This window comes from Panthera pardus, unplaced genomic scaffold, assembly GCF_024362965.1.
Source record: "Panthera pardus isolate Hobbes unplaced genomic scaffold, ASM2436296v1 HiC_scaffold_15, whole genome shotgun sequence".
NCBI classification, from domain to species: Eukaryota; Metazoa; Chordata; class Mammalia; order Carnivora; family Felidae; genus Panthera; species Panthera pardus.
The window spans coordinates 42,089,553-42,108,447 of record NW_026526710.1 but is presented as its reverse complement, the minus strand read 5'-3'; the positions used below and the strand labels follow the sequence as shown (position 1 = coordinate 42,108,447).

Here is an 18,895-nt window from a genome sequence, read left to right as displayed (position 1 = left end):
GTTGGATCTGAGAAATGTGCATGCCCTCTGTCCCGTGGCTCAGGTCAGCCGGTGGCGTGAGCGCCAACCCGGTCCCCCACATGCTGCCCCATCTGCAATGTGACGCCCCCCAACTCTGAGGACCAGAGCTAATTGCCTCGGGGCTCCGCAAGCCTGTGCTCAAAATGCCCTAACCCCGGGCTTCGCAGAACCCCTCTTACACACTCTGGTGATCTGCGTGGTGCAAGCCACCTTCTGAAGTAGAATGAGCAGAGACACCCAGCTCCAAAACTGGCTGCAGCCCAGAGCCCCAGAGCTGGCAGGGAGACTTGTTCCCTGCCTGTCCCATCCCCTCAGGGGGCCTCCCGCCCCACTCCCCACTCCCACACTCGGCGGGGAGCCCAGAGGGTGACCGGACAGGAGGGCACAGCCTGTTAAAACGAAAGATGATACTGCCCCTCCCGGTTCACGGCGGACCCAGGATTAATTTGTAATGTTTCACAATCTGTGCTCTTAACATCGTCTGTTGTTCGTACTCCTTTTTAAAAGATAAATCAAATTCAGGCCTGAAATACCAGTGTATGAATTTAACAGATGTGATGCCATAGGGGACCTACTGTGTTATAAGCTGCAGAAATGGCCTTTTTATGCCTCAGACTTGGGCTTATTCCAAAGAGGCTTTAGAACTACAGCAGCGGGGTGAGAGGTCACACATTAAGACAGTAGCACCCACACGTAATTCGGCCTTGTGTGTAATTGGTTCAAAATCTCATCCCGATGTCTGGGTGGTATTACATCGTCTCGCTCACCCTCCGAAGGGAAAGTAAGGCAAGAGTGGCTGTACTCACTGTCCAGGTTTTCCTGGGTGAAAGATCACTTTGAGATGACACAGCTGAGTAGTCAGCCTGAAATCCTGGTTGGTATTTTATTAATTTTGCACCAAGATAAATCCTGAAATTCTGACAAACTCCATGACAGGTGAAATTCCTTCTTGCAGTATCTGCTCAGCAAGAGGCTGCTCATTTCATTCTGTTCCGAGGCAGGCAACAGGAGGGCAGCTTTATAATCAGCCCTCAAAGGACCCCCAGCCGCCCCAGAGTCTCGGGCTGATTGAATAACTCCTGGGCCTCTTCCCCTAGGCCTCCATCAGCGGGGGTCCTGTGGAAAGCAATCTCCCGCAGACTGGCACTGAAGTGAGCTTTAAACCACCATTTTCTGCTCTCCAGAGGAGCCTGGAGTACTAAAAGATAGATGGGCTGCAGATATTTTATGAGAAACTGTCAGAAGAAGAGCAGAGTAAATGTTTTTTTTCTTCTCCTTCTTTGAGTCACACACTACATCACTGTTGAATTTCTCCCAGAATCTTTTACATTTAAAGTAAGAAATTAATTGGTGGCTAATCTTTCATTCCCCCTCCTTCTTCTTCGTTGTCTTCCTCCTCTTTTTTTTTTTTTTCTTAAATATTCACACAGAGGCCCTTTGCTTAACCACAGTTGCAGAAAATCAGTACCATTTGCGATGAAATATTTATAACGACAGAATGAAAAATTGGATTCATTTTCTGGACTGTAGCCGAACAGTCTGCAACTTTGCGTGGCGTTGTTTAGCATCTCTGATTCCTCCCTTCCGCCGGAGTCTTTTTCGAAAACATGCCACATGTACGCTTACCTATGCTTTGGAGGGATGCCTACCAAAACACGGAACCCATTTTGACTCTTCAAAAAGAAAAATTAGGGGAGAAAAGAGCATATTTCTGTGCTGCGGCGGGCAGGGGAGGGGGATGGTGGGCGGGCTCGCTGTGGTCCGTAGAAAGGTAGAGGATGAACCTGGTCAAAAGGAAGAATGCCAGCTTTGCAGGGAAGGCAGGGAGAAGTTTATAAGGAATACAGAGACAGTCTGGTGTGCGCTCTGTAGCAGAGTACAAACACAATCAGCAGGCCACAGTATCTGGGGGCAGATTTATAAGGGGAAATGGGAAAGCAGAACTGAGGTGTGTAAATATACATCGAATATCAGAGCTCACCTTCTTTTTTCCCTTTAGTGTTGACTGCATACGCTTTCCTTTCCACGTGACCCTCATACTCAGAGCTGCTTTCTTTCTAACAGCGTTGATTATTGCATTTCTTTTTTTTTTAAGAGATAAAGGACCAAAGGATTCTGCTAAAACAGTCTGGCGCTGTATTTCAAACGAGTGCAAAGCTGCAACAATACATTCGTTCTTATAACGGGACCAAATTGGATTTGTAGCAAGGTGCCTATCAAGTAAATTTCAGTCCACCCAACAAGTTTTCGCTTTCCTCTCCACAGATGGGCCTGAGGAGCCCAGCCATGCCCCCTTCCTTCGTTGTAGGAATCTAACAAGGGATGGCTCCCTTGCTAACAGGGTCTCCTCAGGCTCCTGTTCCAGCCCTGTGAGGTGACCTCTCATCCGTCCCCTTTTGAAGCACTGGGTTTAATTAGTTAGCGTTGTTTTGCTGGTTTTATCATGAATAAGAACAGTCAAACTCCCATCTTCAGGTCCCATGCACTGAATTTGCATCATGCGTTGCCAACTCCACAAGATCAATAATCCATATTTTATTGCACAATAAAGGCTGCCTGTAATTGAATTAGCTCATTCATTCCATCTGATTAGCCCTATTTTATTCATGGAGAAGAAAAATCATAGAAACCTACCTTCACCGCTATATTGCCTTATGTGAATGGAAAAGAGCCTTCGGCACTGTAAAACATCTTCCTAAAGATGTAGAGCATTAACGTCACTATTTGTTTATCCTAGGGATGAACTGAATCACATGACACTGCATTGTTGTTGTTTTTTGGTTTTGGGGCTTTTTTGGTTTTGGCGATCACCAGTGTTCACATCCATGGTGTCCATCTGTCCGCTGCTCAGCCGGCATGAGTATCCAATAACAAGAGCAAGACCCCACCGCCCAGTTCTGAAAGGTAGCTGGAATAAACGTCTTCTGTTATGCACCTTTGGAGAGATTCACCTTCAGGGATTTACCCTGAGGTCATTACCTCTTCTCCATCCATGGGTTATCATTTTCAAGAGGTTCGAATGCTTGCTCTATTCTCATTGTCACAGAATCTCAGCCCAAATTTGGATGCGGGTATTGAGAAACACCGAACAGGAGAGGGGCCCTTTATTACTGGGATCTCTCAAGATCTCAGAGCATAATACAGCTTGTATGTGACACGCACTGTCTCAGAGGGTTGGAGTTTTTCAACAGGCTTCTAGCTTTGTCTTTGCATTGCATCCCCCCCCCCAAAAATAAATAAATGAAATGATTTGGAGAAATATGCTGACAGCACGAAATGATGTGTGTTCTGACACAAACTGCATCGTAGCTTAGAAATCTAGCCTGAAGTTATTTTACTGTAGCATGTCTTTGATTCTTTGATTCCAGGGAGAAACAGAATTTTCCTTGAAAGCGTGTGTTTTAGGATGTGACAATAACTTTTCTCCAGTGCTGGGCATGGGTTGGGCAGATTGTTTCTACTTAGCCCTTATTACTGCTTTCTTTCTTGAAGACGGAGGTTGGGGGGGGGGGGATTTTTTTTTACATTAGTTTTTCAACAACTTAGGAGAGTCTGAAATATATACCCTGGCGAATGGAAACTATAATAGTGTGTATTCAGAATCAGTCTCCTCTCTGCAGACCAGGAAAGGGACATTGAATAGCGCTCATTTATGTACTGCCAGACGTATTTCTGCATGTGATGTGGCTTGCCGAACCGCTTTGAATGATTTCCAGTGTTATTAGGCAGACTCAGAGGAGTAACAGGCCTCATGACAGAAGTAAAGAGCCGTGTGGCAGCAATCCTTGGTGAAGGAAAGTTGCGCGTCAAACCCGGTCATCAGCGAGAGAAGCGCCCAAACACAGACTTCATTTTAATATCCGAGTTAACAACTCTCTGGGAATATTTCTCTTCCTCTTGTCCAGCTCCTTCTGTGTTGTGGCTGGTTTGCATTTGTGTTTGAAGTGCCAGGCGGTTTAATGAAGTTATTCTTTTATAAATTTTGCAACACTGAAGCAAAGCATGAGGGCTTTAAATTAGAATAAGTGCCACTTCTGTATGGCAGGTTCCTTTGAGGACTGATTAGAATGAGGCCTCCCGTTGCCAGGCCCTTTATGCATAGCAGTGTTGCTGCATGTACTGGTTTACAGCTCACCTTTGAATTTGCATGAGTGTGCACCGCGCCTGCCGCCTGGCCCTCTGTTAGAGCTGTCTTTCTTCCAGGATCATGTTAAATACTTCACTTTAAAGAGTTATTTTTTTAATTATATTGCTTTATTGTAATGAATTAAAATTAACTTGGAGTAGCAAATTATATAAGGACGGGAGGGTTATAGATTGCTTTCACCATAGTTACAGCACATCTTTGTGCGGGGGGAACAAGAGGCTGTCCCTCTAGAAGCTCTGTGTACCCTGAGAGGGGAGGAAACTGTCCCGCAGAGACCTGGAAGCAGTTCCAGAAAAGGTGCCCAGGACGTGGGAGGAGAATGGGAGTTTAATGTGGGGGTTTCTGAAGGAAACAGAAGCTCTTCTTGGCCGGATGGAAAGCTGGGGATAGCTCCGCCATTGTAAGGCCCGAAAGATCCCGAGACAAGAGTAGATGATGGACAGGAGAAAATACGAATAAACCTGAAGACCTGACGAGGCTCAGTGAAGGATAAGAGATACACTTAAGCATTCCCAATTTCCTCTCTTCGTGCCTGCCTGTGTGAACTGGCTAATAAACGGGTGATTTCAGGGAATGAGGAGGTGGGAGGTTATTAGAGAAAGGGGACTGGAAACTTTCTACAGTACACAAAAACACACAGAGGAAAAAGGAGAGGAAAGAGCGAGCAAGAAAACAAGCACCCACCTCGAGTGTGACATTATTTCTCCTCTCTCCAAACCAGAGTTTTTGGGTTGTTTTTGTTTTACTTTAAAGTGAGGGACACCCAAATAGACTTGAATTTGTGAAATACTCGCATGTTAAAAAGACTTTCTTAGAATTTAAAACAAGGGCAGGGGCGCCTGGGTGGCTCAGTCAGTTAAGTGTCTGACTCTTGATTTCAGCTCAGGTCATGATCTCGTGGTTCATGAATTCGAGCCCCACATCAGGCTCTGTGCTGACTATGTGGAGCCTGCTTGAGATTCTCTCTCTCCTTCTCTCTCTGCCCTTCCCCTGCTCGTGTGCATGTGCTCTCTCTCAAAATAAATAAGTAAACTTAAAAAAAAAAAAAAAGAATTTAAAGCGAGGCTACTTTGGGCTCCTTCTAATTGCATTCTCCATGGAGGAATATATGAGCGATGAGGGACAGAAAGATCAGAGGCAAACACCAGGGATTTTACCTTGTAGAACCCATGCACGGATGTAACATCCCCGCCCCCCCCCCCCCCCCACACGGCACATGCTCACTCCAACATCCAGCTCTGGCATGGATGTGCACATGCATGCTTACACTTAGGCAGTTTAATCATGTAAATGATGCAAGTCAAATGTTGTCCTTTTATAGTTTTATCCATTTTATGTACTAAAGCAAATGCTCTAGTAGACAAGCATCTGGTTGCTTGTGATGAGGAAAGACTTTTTGCTGTTACTCTTAATGATTTATAACGCGTTTGACTTACTCTTAATACGACTTCACCTCCTAGGGAGTGTGGCGGTGTTTTTAATAGAAGTAATACACTGCAAGGAAGTGGCATTTCTTTCGCTTTTTGGCCAAGTTCAATAAACTATTTTTCATAATTGTTGGAATTTGGTTGAAGGGAATCCTTGTCCGTATCAAGCGGAAAAGCAGAAAGAGTCCTTCCTTGCTCCCTCCTTCTCCCTACAAAGGTTACCCTTTGAATATAAATTACAAGCCTTGTGCGTCTCTCATTCTAATCAGATGACCTTTTGAATCTAGTGGACCAGAGTTTAAATCCTAAGCCTGCCAGTCAGTTTTTAAATCAATGCCCTGTTCCAGCAGCTTTCAGGTATGTAACTTTAAATTTCAATGGATTTCAAAAACACAAATGAAATAAGTGATGCGGGTAGAATCTTGCAGCTGATGGCAAAACTCGCCCAAGTTGACTGCAAGGTCTTGGGCCAAGTAACGTGACAGAGGGTAATCTCACTAACTAAGTCCTTTAAAAACAAAACCTTCCGGGATTCAAAATCTAAGAGAAAAGGGAGGAGCGGGAAACTTGTCGTGTTGGCAAGAGCACAGTTCTGAGCAATTATCAATTTAAGCTCCCATTATTTGCTGCTAATTACTACACGAGGCTGTTAAATATTTAGCAGAAGTTTGTTTAATTGCGTTTGACTGGGAAGGGGGTGCCTGAATATGGGTTGGGCAGCAAGAGTCGGTTGTGTTCATCAAGAGCCGGGTGGAAAGGAAATTTGTATTCGCCCAAGATGAACACATTACAGTGTCAGACAAGCCTTCTTTTTTTTTTCTTCCTCCCGCAGATTTATTTATCTTTAAGGTATCTAAAATTAGAGCACGGAGAAGGGCACTGTTCACCGATGTAAAATTGGAAGGAGGTCATTCTTAACCTTGTTTACAGATGTTCTAGTTTAGAAAGCGCCAGTGTGATAAATTAAACATTGCAGGGGGAAAAATTAAAGCTTAGCAACAACTGGCACATGGACACATCTGTCCGTGAAGCACTGACTTAATCCCTGAATATCTTATTAGACTGTATTGCCTATCAAAGCCTTCTGTCCCATAATACGCTGGGATCCTGCACTTGTAGAATCCGAGCAGCATCTTTTGGCTTCAGCCTCACTTTCACTTTTGCTGGCTTTGTATAGTTTGATTTAAATTTTCTTTTGGCTCCTTGCATGTAAACAAGTAGTTCAACTCACTGTTCTGTTTAAAAAATAAACCTTATACTTGTAATGTATTTCCCAGCGGCTGCTGTGCTCTTTTTAGTCTAGGCTTCCAGTTAACATAGTAGATACTGTGTGCTATTGCCAGTTCCAAAATGGGAAAATGTAAGCCTGGCAGGTAGGTGAAACGGATAAGGGTCAGCTAGCAACTGAAATTTTACTATCGTTTCTAAGATTTCAATGAAAAATGAAATTATGACGATGTTAGCGTTTCCCATGTGTGACCCATGAGCAGTACTGCCCTTTTGAAACTGGTGGGCCAGAGTGGCTTGTTTTATTTCTCTGATGTTTAACTGTCCAAATTCTAGAAAATTGTTCTACATTAGCAATTTGGACATGGCATTATTTCGAAAATTAGTCCTTGCTTAGGCTTCAGAAGACTCATCCTAGACCAAGGCTAAGGTAAGTAGGTGGGTATTCTTGGGACAGTGTTAACCACCATAGGCTTTCCCAACTTGGTTTGATGTTGTGAGAAAGAGCGCCTGTAACGAAAAGAGGCTCTTTCTGAAGGGGCTCCCCACGTCTCTGCCCAGCCTGAACAATCTCCTGCCCTACAGATGACTTCCTGTCCTGAATGGTCTACACCCTCTCCCCCGATTCTCAGCCTGATTCACACTTACTCTCCCTCTGGTGCCCGTCATTCCCTTCTAACCTTCTCCTCATCACTCCAGCACCAGGCAAGTGTGACTCCTCTGAGAACTAAGTCGACTGTCTCTCACAAGAGGTGAGGTGTCCTTTCTCTGTGGCCCGTAGCATCCCATCCTCGCTGTAGCTGGTGAGTGCCGTGAGGGTGGGTGTCCGTCATCTCTGCTGCCGGCCCCGCCCAGAGATTAGAACACATCAACCAGTGCCACTCAGCAATTGCTTCACACCCAAAGCCAGCTGAGCCACCGGAGTAGCTAGAAGACCTTGGAAGCTGGCTTATACTCTCTGGGTCTTAATTTCTTTATCTATAAAATGAGATATCAGAACAGGTGCTGCTAGGACCCTCCCAGCTCTGAAATCATTTCTTTGGTTCTCTGACGTATTCATTACTTACACATATAATTGATGCCTGCTATTAAATCTAGATCAGCAAATTAAGGATGACGGCTCTTCTGTTTGTTCAAAGTAGATAGTCCAACTATTCATACCTTATATATGAATTCTAAGTTTAATATCGATCCTTTGTTAGATTGCAAATATTCCTAAAACGGCATTGATTAATTGCCACGAAAATGTACTACCTTTGTTCACTGATGGTACATGGATGTCACATTGCTGAATGAGTGGACATTTTTGGAGACACTCTATTCTTCATACAAGCAATGCCATTTATGATATATCTCAAAGGATATTACGTATCCTTTCCAAAAGTTCTCAACAATCGCCCACTCGCCCCCATTGACTATATTTGAAGATGGTATGTGATATAGCCCCATGCAGTGTATGTGTCCCTTTTGCTATCCTTTTTGTTTGTTTTTAGATTTAGCGGAGGAGATACCTCTTGGCCTGAAGGCTATGCAGCATGCTCAAGCATGGCACAGCAAACTCATTGTGTTTTCAAAACACTGTAAAACAGTGATCGTCAATTGGGGGTGATTGTTTTCCCCACCAGGGAATACGTGGCAATGTCTAGAGACAGTTATGGTTGCGACAACAGGCATGTTTTTGATAGAGGCCAGAGATGCTGCTGAACATCCCACAGTGCAGAGGACAACCCCCGCCCCACCCCCCGCCAAGCAAGGAATTGTCCAGCCCAACATGTCAATAGTGTTGGGGTTGACTGTTGAAAGGCAAGTCCCACTGGCCTTCTAGAATCTATTTAATTTGTAGGCTTCTCTCTAGAACAAAGCAATTGAGTGACACATTTTGTGTAATGACTAAGAAATGGCTTCTTGGATTGTCTTTTGGTTTCCTTTGGATGAGAGAGAAGAGCTTAATGCTGCAAATATATGGCCAAGACTTCTAAACATAAACTCATGAACATGCCAATGTCCGCATGCTTCAAGGTTATCTCAGACCATCCTTTTCTAGGCTTATTTAGCATGAATGTTCAAAGAACAACAACAATAAAAATGTAATTCAGTGAAATTTACTAGAATGTGAAATCATTTCTTATGGGAGATGTGATGGAAACGTCATTGCCAGAACCACTTAAAATTAGCCTGGAGTACGAACTTTATAAAACAATTCTGTTCTAGCAAGGGGACCGACTAAATAACCTAATGGTCCTTTTCTATCGTTAAGATCTTGTATTTTTCTGGTCACTTCTGATCACACCCTTTCACATTTTGCTTTAATATGACTTGGTGTCATCCAGAAAATGCTTTGAGATGTCAGGCCAAGCCCATGTGAACTGTTAAATGTCAAAAGAAAATGCACCCGTGTCTCTGTAAGTTCATGGCGATGGTATTACCATGTGAAAAAATACAAAGGGAAATTCTGTCACTGCAAACATGATCATAGATGCAACATTCATGGCATTAAAGAGAGGGGCAAAAGCATATGACAGTTTCTGAAATGCCATTGCTGTGTCAAAACAAAAGAGTAGGACCCCATTTTAGTAAATTCTACCAAAGTAAAAATTATGAGTCAGCTCTCCTGGCTATGAAAATGGCTATTTATGTTTTCAGAGTCCCAAAACACTTTGGGAAATATTATTTATCTTTTAAGGACTATTCATTAAAATATAACATATCTTACAAAATTGCACATACCCATGTGTATGTTCCTGCGGGTTCCCGGGTAAGGTTCGCGAAACACAATTACCCAAAATTTCTCCAGCCAGGAATTACATGGATTGTGGAGAGTGGAAACTCTGGGGTGGCAAAATGGGGTCTAATTGGTACTTCTGGATGATTTGGGTCTTCCGTGTAATTTTTAGAACATTACTAATGGTACTTCTAGCACTGTAGCAGTTTCAGTTTTAATTAATTTAAAACTCTGAGTACTTCTGTAGTTGTTTGGACTTCGAAAATGTTCATTTATTACATTCACATCCCATTAACCTTATTAAGGCGTTTAAAGGCTGCCCTTTGCCATAGTTTTTCTCTAGCGTGTGGGGGGAAATAAACCCCAGTATCCCATCGTCATGAGGTGCCTACACTTTTAAAACTATTTCGCTAGCAAAAGAAGTTGGGGGTGAAAAAGAGAGAGGGTGGAAATGTAAAAATCTTGATTAGAAAGTATAATTTAATAGAACATGTATTGAACCAAATGTATTGATTAATGTAGAAGATATAGTACTTGTATTGATTCAAACCAGAGATTTAGTACTAAAAGCTCTGAGCCAAAAAGCTGTTGCAGATTGCTACAAAAGTCAGTTTAATGCTGTCCTTGAGAATGCCTTCACAAAGAAATTCTTCTAATGTTTGAGGACTAGGTGGAATGCGGTATATGTCAGTTTGATCCCGGAGGGTTTTATTTTGTACTCTAATAGCTGTTACGAGCCTACATTATATCCAAGGAGTAATTTTCCTTAGGGGTGCCCGGCTCGCTTTGTGTCAATATTCTAGCATTTTAAGTCACGTACAGTATATGCTTCTGGGAACAGGGAAGGAGCCAGCCAGACTCATAATGGTCTGCATTCATTAATAAAGGCAGAAGCTTCTGTCCCTCCATTGCCCACTACAGGGATGCCTCTTTGGCCTTCAGGGACCCGTACAGACACATTTAAAGAAAGCTTTATTTTGAGTGGGCAGGAGATGAAATGTAGGACTTGCAGGCATTTCCTAAGTCAGCTATATGCCCGAGCACAGGGGTGACCTTAATGGGTCAAAGAAGAATGCAGGTCAAAAGACTTATTATCCAGCCTGTTGGAAACCAATTGCTTTTGTTTAAAAAAAATAAAATAAAAAATAAAAAAAGCAGTAGGGCTTAAAGGTGGACGGTAATGTAGAATTCTGCGTGCAGCCCATAACTGTATGTGTGCTGAAATATGCCTCTGGAAAAATACGAGCATACAGATTATCCATAGTGGTTACAGATAAAGGTCCAACCCTAGTGATAAAAGGAAGGCTAATATAATTAGTTAATCAGTGATGATTGATTACGGATGTTTGCATTCTTCAACTAAAGAAAAAACAACACGCCGCCATGGTGCTGTCACCATCTGTTGAAAGAAACAGCCACACTTAATCTTTATATTTCTTTTATTTCTTCCCGCCTTGCATTGTTACAGAGCCACAATTGCCTCCTATTTCATCTGGTTGGAAAACATCTCATTTAAATTGAATACAACTGCCGTTTAAATTCAGGATCCTGATGGCATGGTGAATTAGTGGAAAGCTTGTTATTTCTATTTTTTTTTCTTTCCTTTTTAAAGTAGCATGCTGGCTCTTTTTCTTACTTTTAAAAGCTTGTCAGAATTTGTTTGAGACAAAGGGCTATAAATAGGCAAGTCATGGTAAAAATGATTAACATATTTGAATCAACAGATCTCACAAAACTTCCATTCAAACGCAGTTTTTATTTTTATTACCATCACTACTTAACATTTTACTGATGGCAACAAGAGAGTTACAGAGCCAGACGAGACGTGACCTCTGCCAAAATTTTGGACAAGTGAGGGCAATCTGTGGCCACAACTTTTGGGGGTGGGCACTCAGACTCTCCTCCCTGGGAAGGTAGATTCCCCCTGGGCTTTCCTCCAAAGCTTAACTTCATCCTTGTTGTTGGTGTGAATATTCAGATTCACCTCAAGATCGCAGGAAAATGGGGTAACTTGGCCAAGGTGAACAGTTTTAGGAGATCACGGGGTTTTATTTTTTATTTAAAAATATTTTGCTTGGATTGCATTTTAAATAGGATTAAGCCGTTTGACCAGTAAATGTGGTCAGCTCTCAGAAAGGAGGAGGCTGAATTAATCATTTGTTAGCGTGCCAAAGCCCAAGATGAGAATTCCAGTCTTGTAAAATGAAAGGCATCTCATATTTTAAAAGAGATGCATGCATGGTGCTAGTAGGGAATTTTGAAGGTCCTTGTCTGGTTTTTAGCTTTCCAAGTTTAATTTCACATTTATAGGGGGGAAAAACCACACTCCTCCCAAATGGGGCCCTTTACCGTAAGGAGAGTGGGTTTTTGAAACCTGGCTATTAAGGTATCATACCTAGATGGATCTTCTTTTAAGCTTTAAGGTGTGCTGTGGATTTGGTTTTTGTTTTTGTTTTTTGGGGGTTTTTTTCCTTAACACAAACCCCCCTCGTGTAAAACAACTGTTCATAACTGGGATTAATGGTTTGCAATTTTCAGTTACTTAGACATGGGGTCTCCAAGAGATGGCTTTTTGCAGAGTAGAATATGGCTCTCGGTGGGATTTCAGAAGTTTTCTTCTCTTCCTACTTCCTTTTCTGTCGTCACCCCCTCACACGCCCCTGTCGCTTTGCGCTGGTGTTCTCCTCGATTATGTAAAACGCTTTCCCTTCATCGGAACAGATCTTTTTCCCCATAAACTGTCATTGCATTAAAGTACTTTGGGGACCGTGAATTGCTGTGTAAAAGCAGTGATACGACCCACTGCTTTGTTCGAGTGTAGTGTTTCCTCTGGACCCAAAGAGCGCGAAACTCTCAGGTGGAAGAAGGCTGCTTGCTGACAGCCTCCTTGCTGGGCATCCACGGTTGTACCGTGGCGACTCGGGACCAGTGTCCTGGACGGAGCCAGAGCAAGGGGGAGCTGGGCCAGTGGCCCACCGTCTCTTCCTGCTTAGTGCCTCTCTTGCCCACTGTTCATCTTTCCCACTTGTTCCCGGTTCTCCCTTTCTAAAGAAACCGTGTCAATGATCTTAAAAAAAATTCGGGGCGCCTGGGTGGCTCAGGCAGTTGAGCATCCAACTCTTGATAACGGCTCAGGTCATGATCTATCTCACTGTTCCGTGGGTTCGAGCCCTGCGTCACGCTCAGCGTGGAGCCTGCTGGGCATTCTGTCTCTCTCCCTCTCTCTCTGCCCCTCCCCACTCACACTGTCTCTGTCTCTCTCAAGATAAATAAATAAAGTTAAAAAACACTTGTTAATAAATAAATAAAAAGAAGGCTCCCATGAAGCAACTTCTTGTTTCTCTTAACACAGGATCTTCAGTGAAGTCTGGAGACTCACACTCTGAACCTTTTTCCTCCAGTCCTTAAAGTCAGCCCAACCTATGCAGTTCAGACACCCATTCCTTCCTTCAGAAAATGAAATTGGGGGGCGCCTGGGTGGCTCAGTCGGTTAAGCGTCCAACTTCGGCTCAGGTCACGATCTCGCGGTCCGTGAGTTCGAGCCCCGCGTCGGGCTCTGTGCTGACTGCTCAGAGCCTGGAGCCTGTTTCAGATTCTGTGTCTCCCTCTCTCTCTGACCCTCCCCCGTTCATGCTCTGTCTCTCTCTGTCTCAAAAATAAATAAACATTAAAAAAAAAAAAAGAAAATGAAATTGGGCCATTTCTATCTTCAGTGACTCAGAATAAAGCGTAGGGGTGAGGGGACAGACACGGCCCAGGGTTCCTTGAAGGTGGTGCGGGAAAGCCTTTGAGGACTGGGTTTCTTTTGCTTTCAGTGCAAATATGCCTTACCCAAGACTGCCTACCAGAATTCCCGCTTCCCATCCTGACAGTCACTACTAGGGGTGGACACGGGACTCCGGGAGCCTGTCTTAACTTCACCCTCAGTTGAGTGGGAGCAAAAAAAAAAAAGAAAAGAAAGGAAAAAAATGACAATAACTAATGTCAATCATATGCAGGCATCTCTACACCAAGAGAACTTACTGCCTTTACCGTGTCCCGTGCCAGATTTCCCAGTTACACATTATTTGTATTAGGGCTCTTTATTTTTGTGTAAGCTTGAATTGCCCAAGCCGTAATCTTGTCTTTCTCTCAAATGATCTATCTTCTTCTCTGGTCATATGAAAAGCATAAATCCTTTATAGTAGCAACTTCAGTCTGTTGTAATAAGTAATTCACATGTATTTGTTCATTTCTCTGCACCTCTGAAGAGGCTTCTATGGCTTTGGTTTAGGATGAAAGCATCTGAGACACAGCTATTGCCAACTGTTACAGCCAATTCATGTTAGGTTTTCGTCTTGCAGTATCTGAATAGAGGCGCATACCGAAACACTGGAGCAATTGCAATATATCTTCCTTTATTAACCTCCAGAATCCTATCAAATATGGAATGTCTCTTGTAAGCACTTAAACATTTAAAACTAATGTTATTAAATTTGTTTGTTTAACTTTGGTTTAAAAAAATCCATTGCCCATCGGTGTCCTATCATTTAGGTAACTTTTGTCATAAACGAAAAACCCGATCAGACTTGACCCTTTGAGACAACAAAAGGCTCAGACAGGGTATTTTGAACATATGAACTCTTGTATTGTTTATAAACTCTGATCATCACTGTGTTCATTTTTAAGGAAATAGGAAAGTTTTTTAGTCTCCTCGGTATTTTGATTACTCTTTCTGTCTACCTATTGGTGAAAAATAATTTTCAGAAGTATTTAGAATCAATACAAAGAAAAAAAGGCTTGGCATAAAAATCATCTGTTCCTGTATGCACTGTTAGGCTAGTGCTACTAAGTAGGAAAAAAGATCCAGGCTTATCTTCCACTGCATTAATAACAATAGGTATGCTTTCAATAAGGGAGAGTGAAATAAGGTTCCTCATCTTACTGGTTGCCAGGCTTCAAAAATGCACTAAGTTTGAAATGGAGAAGGGGAAGCCTGGTGCTCTGGGCCCCCACCGGGCAAGCGTCTGGTCATTCAGTAGTATTCACAGAGCAGGCAATTTGCTAATCATGGAGGATAAAGAGATAGCAAAGATCTGTAAGGCTTAAAAACTCTGCTTTAAAAACTTCCATAGCACCTGTTCACCTCCACGACCCAGCCTGAACTCCTTAGCAAGGTGCAGAAGGCGCTCCGTAACCAGGCCCCAAGCTACCGTCCAACTTCCCTTCTCATCAGTACTCTTGGTTCAGGACACTGTAGGAGACTCCATCCAATCTGAACGAGTTACAGGTCCACGAACATACCTTGTGTATTCTCGCTTCATTGCCTTCAGTTATGGGAGCCTGGTGGCCCAGAGTGCCCTCCGTATATCCCCAATGTCCTTTCATGTTGCCAGCATCAACTCAAATGTCACGTTACACACGTTACTCCAAAGGCTAAGCAATATTAGGTGTGATCATGGCATTTCTGTGTTCATTTCCGATACAGTTCTTCCATATTGCTCTGCCATCTTGTGCCCGTGCGACTTTCTTCTTTAGACTGTGAGCACTTGGAAGGCACGAAGGCAGGGACCATCCCATTCCCTTCAGTAGCCCTTGGCTAGCTAGTCATTCACTTGGCCGCGTCTTTACGATGACTGCAATGCTGTGGGCTGCGCCAGGTGGTGATACAAGTGTTCAACAGAAGTTTGTGAAGGAATGAATGAATGAATACCAGAATTTCTGACATAGGGAGAGAGCCAAGCCTACAAATAACCAAAGACAAGACCTCAGATATGTACTCTATGAGCGCTGCAAATGCAGGAGGAGAGCAGAGGAGGGAGAAATTGGTTTTAGATGAGAGGAGCATGGAACTGGTTGTATCTCGAGCTAGACGTCAAGGTTCTGAGCAGAAGAGATGCGTCAGGGGAGGGTGTGTAAGCTCAGAGATGGGACATCACGGCTCAGGGACAGTGCAGAGGATGAAAGGTGGAAATCAGGCCCTCTGCAGACTTATGCTCCGAATGAATGTCCCTGGTCTGGGGCTATCCCCCAGTGGAGGAGGAGGTTGTTCACTCAGAAAGGGAACGCACCGTGTGGATGGAGAGGAGACAACCAAAGTACAGCAAAGGCTGCTTCCGCGGGGGTTGGAGGTGGGTGCAGCTGTTATGATGTGCTCCTGAGCCATGTTGTGACAGCCCCAAGCCCACCCCCCAGGAGAGGAGCTGGGGAAGCTTCCTGCCCCCTCTGTGTGTTGTTGGCCAGGCAGCCCTTGCCTGTACAGGCCATATTCAGGGACAGATAGAGCCTCTGCTGTCAAGACGTTCCCACCTGAGAGCGATGAGAACAAAAGCATCTGTAATGGAAATAATGCACAGATAAATAAAACTGTGAAAACAGTGCTATCCTGGTCTTTGAAAAGCAGGTCTTGTTTTGGTAGGAAGGGACAGCAGGTGGGAGGGTCTTCTGGGAAGGCCTGGCAGAGGCAGAGAAGAGGAAAGGCATGGGCCAACCATCTCACCTCCCACAGGCCGCTGGCCCTGCCTCTCCCCGCCATGGTACTCACTGGGGGCAGCGAGGGGTCAGGGCCCCGGCAAGCACCTATCCAGCAGCGTGCAGAAACACAGTTCACGTCATTCTCAATCCACCAGCATGTATGGCTACTTGGTCTGATGACAATAAGATCGCTTAAGTGTTTTCTTCCCTTTTTCTTTTTCTTTACAGAATCATACGATGACCCAACACAGCAGTTAGTGCAAGTTCCGTCTCTCAAGGAGAATTACTTTTGTGGCACAAAAAGGGAACATGTTTTACTCTTTGCACGAAACTTTCATTGTTAATGTATAATATTCAGAAACATTGTATTGTACCATAAAACTTGTATTATCAAACTGTTGGATGTTCATGTGTTTGAACTTTTGAGCACCGGATAGACTCCTTGTATATAAAGTGTTGCACATGTATTATGTCGTCTGATACTAAAATGGTCTTATAAAGACAAGTGGACTTGGGCCCTGTTCAGGCAGGATTTAAAAAAAAAAAATGTGAGCAAAACGGCTTAAGAGAAAGTATTTTCGAGGAAGACAGATTAAAACAACTTACAAATGAGACTATGTTTGGACTTCCTTTTATTTACACTTAAGCCTAGAATTTCTCTTTTGGTATATCAACGGTTAAATCCAAGACTATTTTTTATTGCTGAAGATTCTTGCAAACCACGAAGAGATGTTCTCACAAAACAGAACCCCACAGCTGGATAAGGCCCGTATATATATTTGTAAGCCTTGCAATGTGACAGGTAGCATCACTATATATGCAATAGTTGTTATGTAGACTGTCAAAGATTTTTTTTTTTCCTGGATACATTTGAAGCTTTGAGTGTTCAAGGTTTTCCTTAATGATTTCACACAGCCAAATTCTTGAATCAGTTGAACTAACCTGTATGTTACTGTTATTAATGTTTACTCTGCGGTCTGAACCTGGAGATTACTGGAATTGTTTTCCAAGAGGAAATAAATTCAGTTTACCATTAGGTATGAGTGTATTTGTGTGTTTTCTTTTTCCAGTTACTCTACCATTAAAAAAATCTAATCGCCTGCACCCTTGGAGGTGAAATCTGCTCTTGAACATATCACAGGATAACCTCGATCATATTTAACCTTTTCACACTGGGCCAAATGCAGCCGCGAGGAGATTCATCATACTGCATCGGGAAAGAATCAGACCCAATATACTCCTCCTCCCTCAGATACTACCAGGTCACATTGTACTGGAGGATTCTGACATCACAGATGGATGTGATGGCTGTTTTCTGCATAATTTGCAGCCCAATTCATGTCATGCTGTGCAAATCTGAACTCGAAGTAGATGGCTGCAATTTGAAAGGCAGTTTGGCTTATGTGTACTTAAGAAGCAGCTTTGTTCATTCAGAAGACAAAGCACAGAGCAGGGAGCCAGGCGGCTGTTGGTTCGAGCTCTGGCACTGACTCCCCGTGTGGCCTTCTCCAAATCGCTCCGCCTTCTGGCCTTGGCTCCCCTGGCCAGGGGAAGTAACACAGCCTGCTCATCGGCCTTGACACAGGCATGGGGTGCCTCTGGAAGAGAGCTGGCCTCACAGCCTGCAACAAAATGGGGAATGAGCAGCAGCTCCAATGTCAGAGCCTTTTTGTTTGGGGAAAGGAGAGCATGGCCATGTGTGAGTTGAGTCCTGATACATGTTGAGTCAAAATTGGTAAGTATACACCTGATATTGATGGGCAACTTTCAACCACATCGTGCTTCAGATATTTCACTTACTACGACTCTTTTAACCTCTTTGAAACTCTGAGGACCTCAAGCAGACCTTTAAACCTTAAACAAGAGAGAATCCTCAACAGTACTTTTTTGATGGGGAGACTGACGCATGGCCCGATTTACTCTATTCTGTCAGCGAGGGCCCCCATGCATGAAACCCAGACTGCTCACCCCACCATTCTCAAACCGTAGCCTGCGTCAGGATCATCTGGAGGGCTTGTTACATCACAGGGCGCCCACCTGATGCCCAGAATTGCTGATTTAGTAGGCCTGAGGTGGGGCTCCAAATTGTGCAATTCCAGGAGGTTCCCAGGTGATGCTTCTGCTCCAGGGGTGGGGGCCCCACTTTGAGAACCACTGCTCTACCCCATTTCCAAATTAACCGAGTGCATTGAACGTGAATAACCATGCAGAGTGCTGGAAAATTATACCATTTATTTTGTTACCAATAAAGAAAAAAAATTGGTCAAACTTTAAGATCATTCAGAAACAAATACCTCATGGTGTGAAAGTATGTGTGCTGGCCAGTGTTTCATGTGTGTATTTAGTTTCTTAATGCTAGGAAAACCTACATCTATACATTTCACAATGGATTGCCAGCATGCTATTTAATTAAAAAGCTTTTTCACCAGCTCCATAAATAATGAAGTATGCTGAGAATATGCAAGTACATTCATAATTAAAATACTCAGCTATATTTAAAAAAAATTAAGATCTCTGGTCTATTCAAGGATTTTGCATTTAAAATGAAATAGCCACACTTAATAATGATTTTTTAAAGGCTTTAAAACTGCTGGTTATTAACGAGTGGGTTATATTTCACTAAAAGGAAGCTGCTCTTCATTCATGGAAAGCAGGTGATGGTATTATCCCAGGGATGGATCCCAAGTTGCCTTTCACAGCCTTGCTTCTAAGGGACTTCCCAGACTTTCTAGTAAACAGCAGAGGCTGGTGTTCATTCTCCTAGAGGCTGTCACACGGCTGGCCACTGGGCTCCTCCAACATGCACAGTTCAGCCTCTTCCCCGACAAAGCTCGAGGCCAAAGGAGCTGACCCTTCCTTGCTCCACATGCTTGATCCTCTGGTGAGTACAAGGTCATT

The 18,895-nt window shown here is 43.5% G+C and overlaps 1 protein-coding gene across 4 annotated transcripts in view; it reads left to right on the top strand.

Annotated features, from left to right (window-relative positions):
* ZNF521 (zinc finger protein 521) overlaps positions 1–17,033 on the top strand; it is a 278,373-nt gene extending 261,340 nt beyond the window's left edge. For 3 of the 4 annotated variants that reach the window (XM_019465513.2, XM_019465510.2, XM_019465511.2), the window contains 2 exons: positions 7,408–7,574; positions 16,226–17,033. In XM_019465513.2, the coding sequence (XP_019321058.1) occupies positions 7,408–7,574; positions 16,226–16,238 (180 nt within the window). In that variant the 3' untranslated portion in view covers positions 16,239–17,033. The remainder of the gene's footprint in view (positions 1–7,407; positions 7,575–16,225) is intronic. The other variant, XM_019465512.2, reaches the window with a different exon arrangement.
* Positions 17,034–18,895: the final 1,862 nt, after the last annotated feature.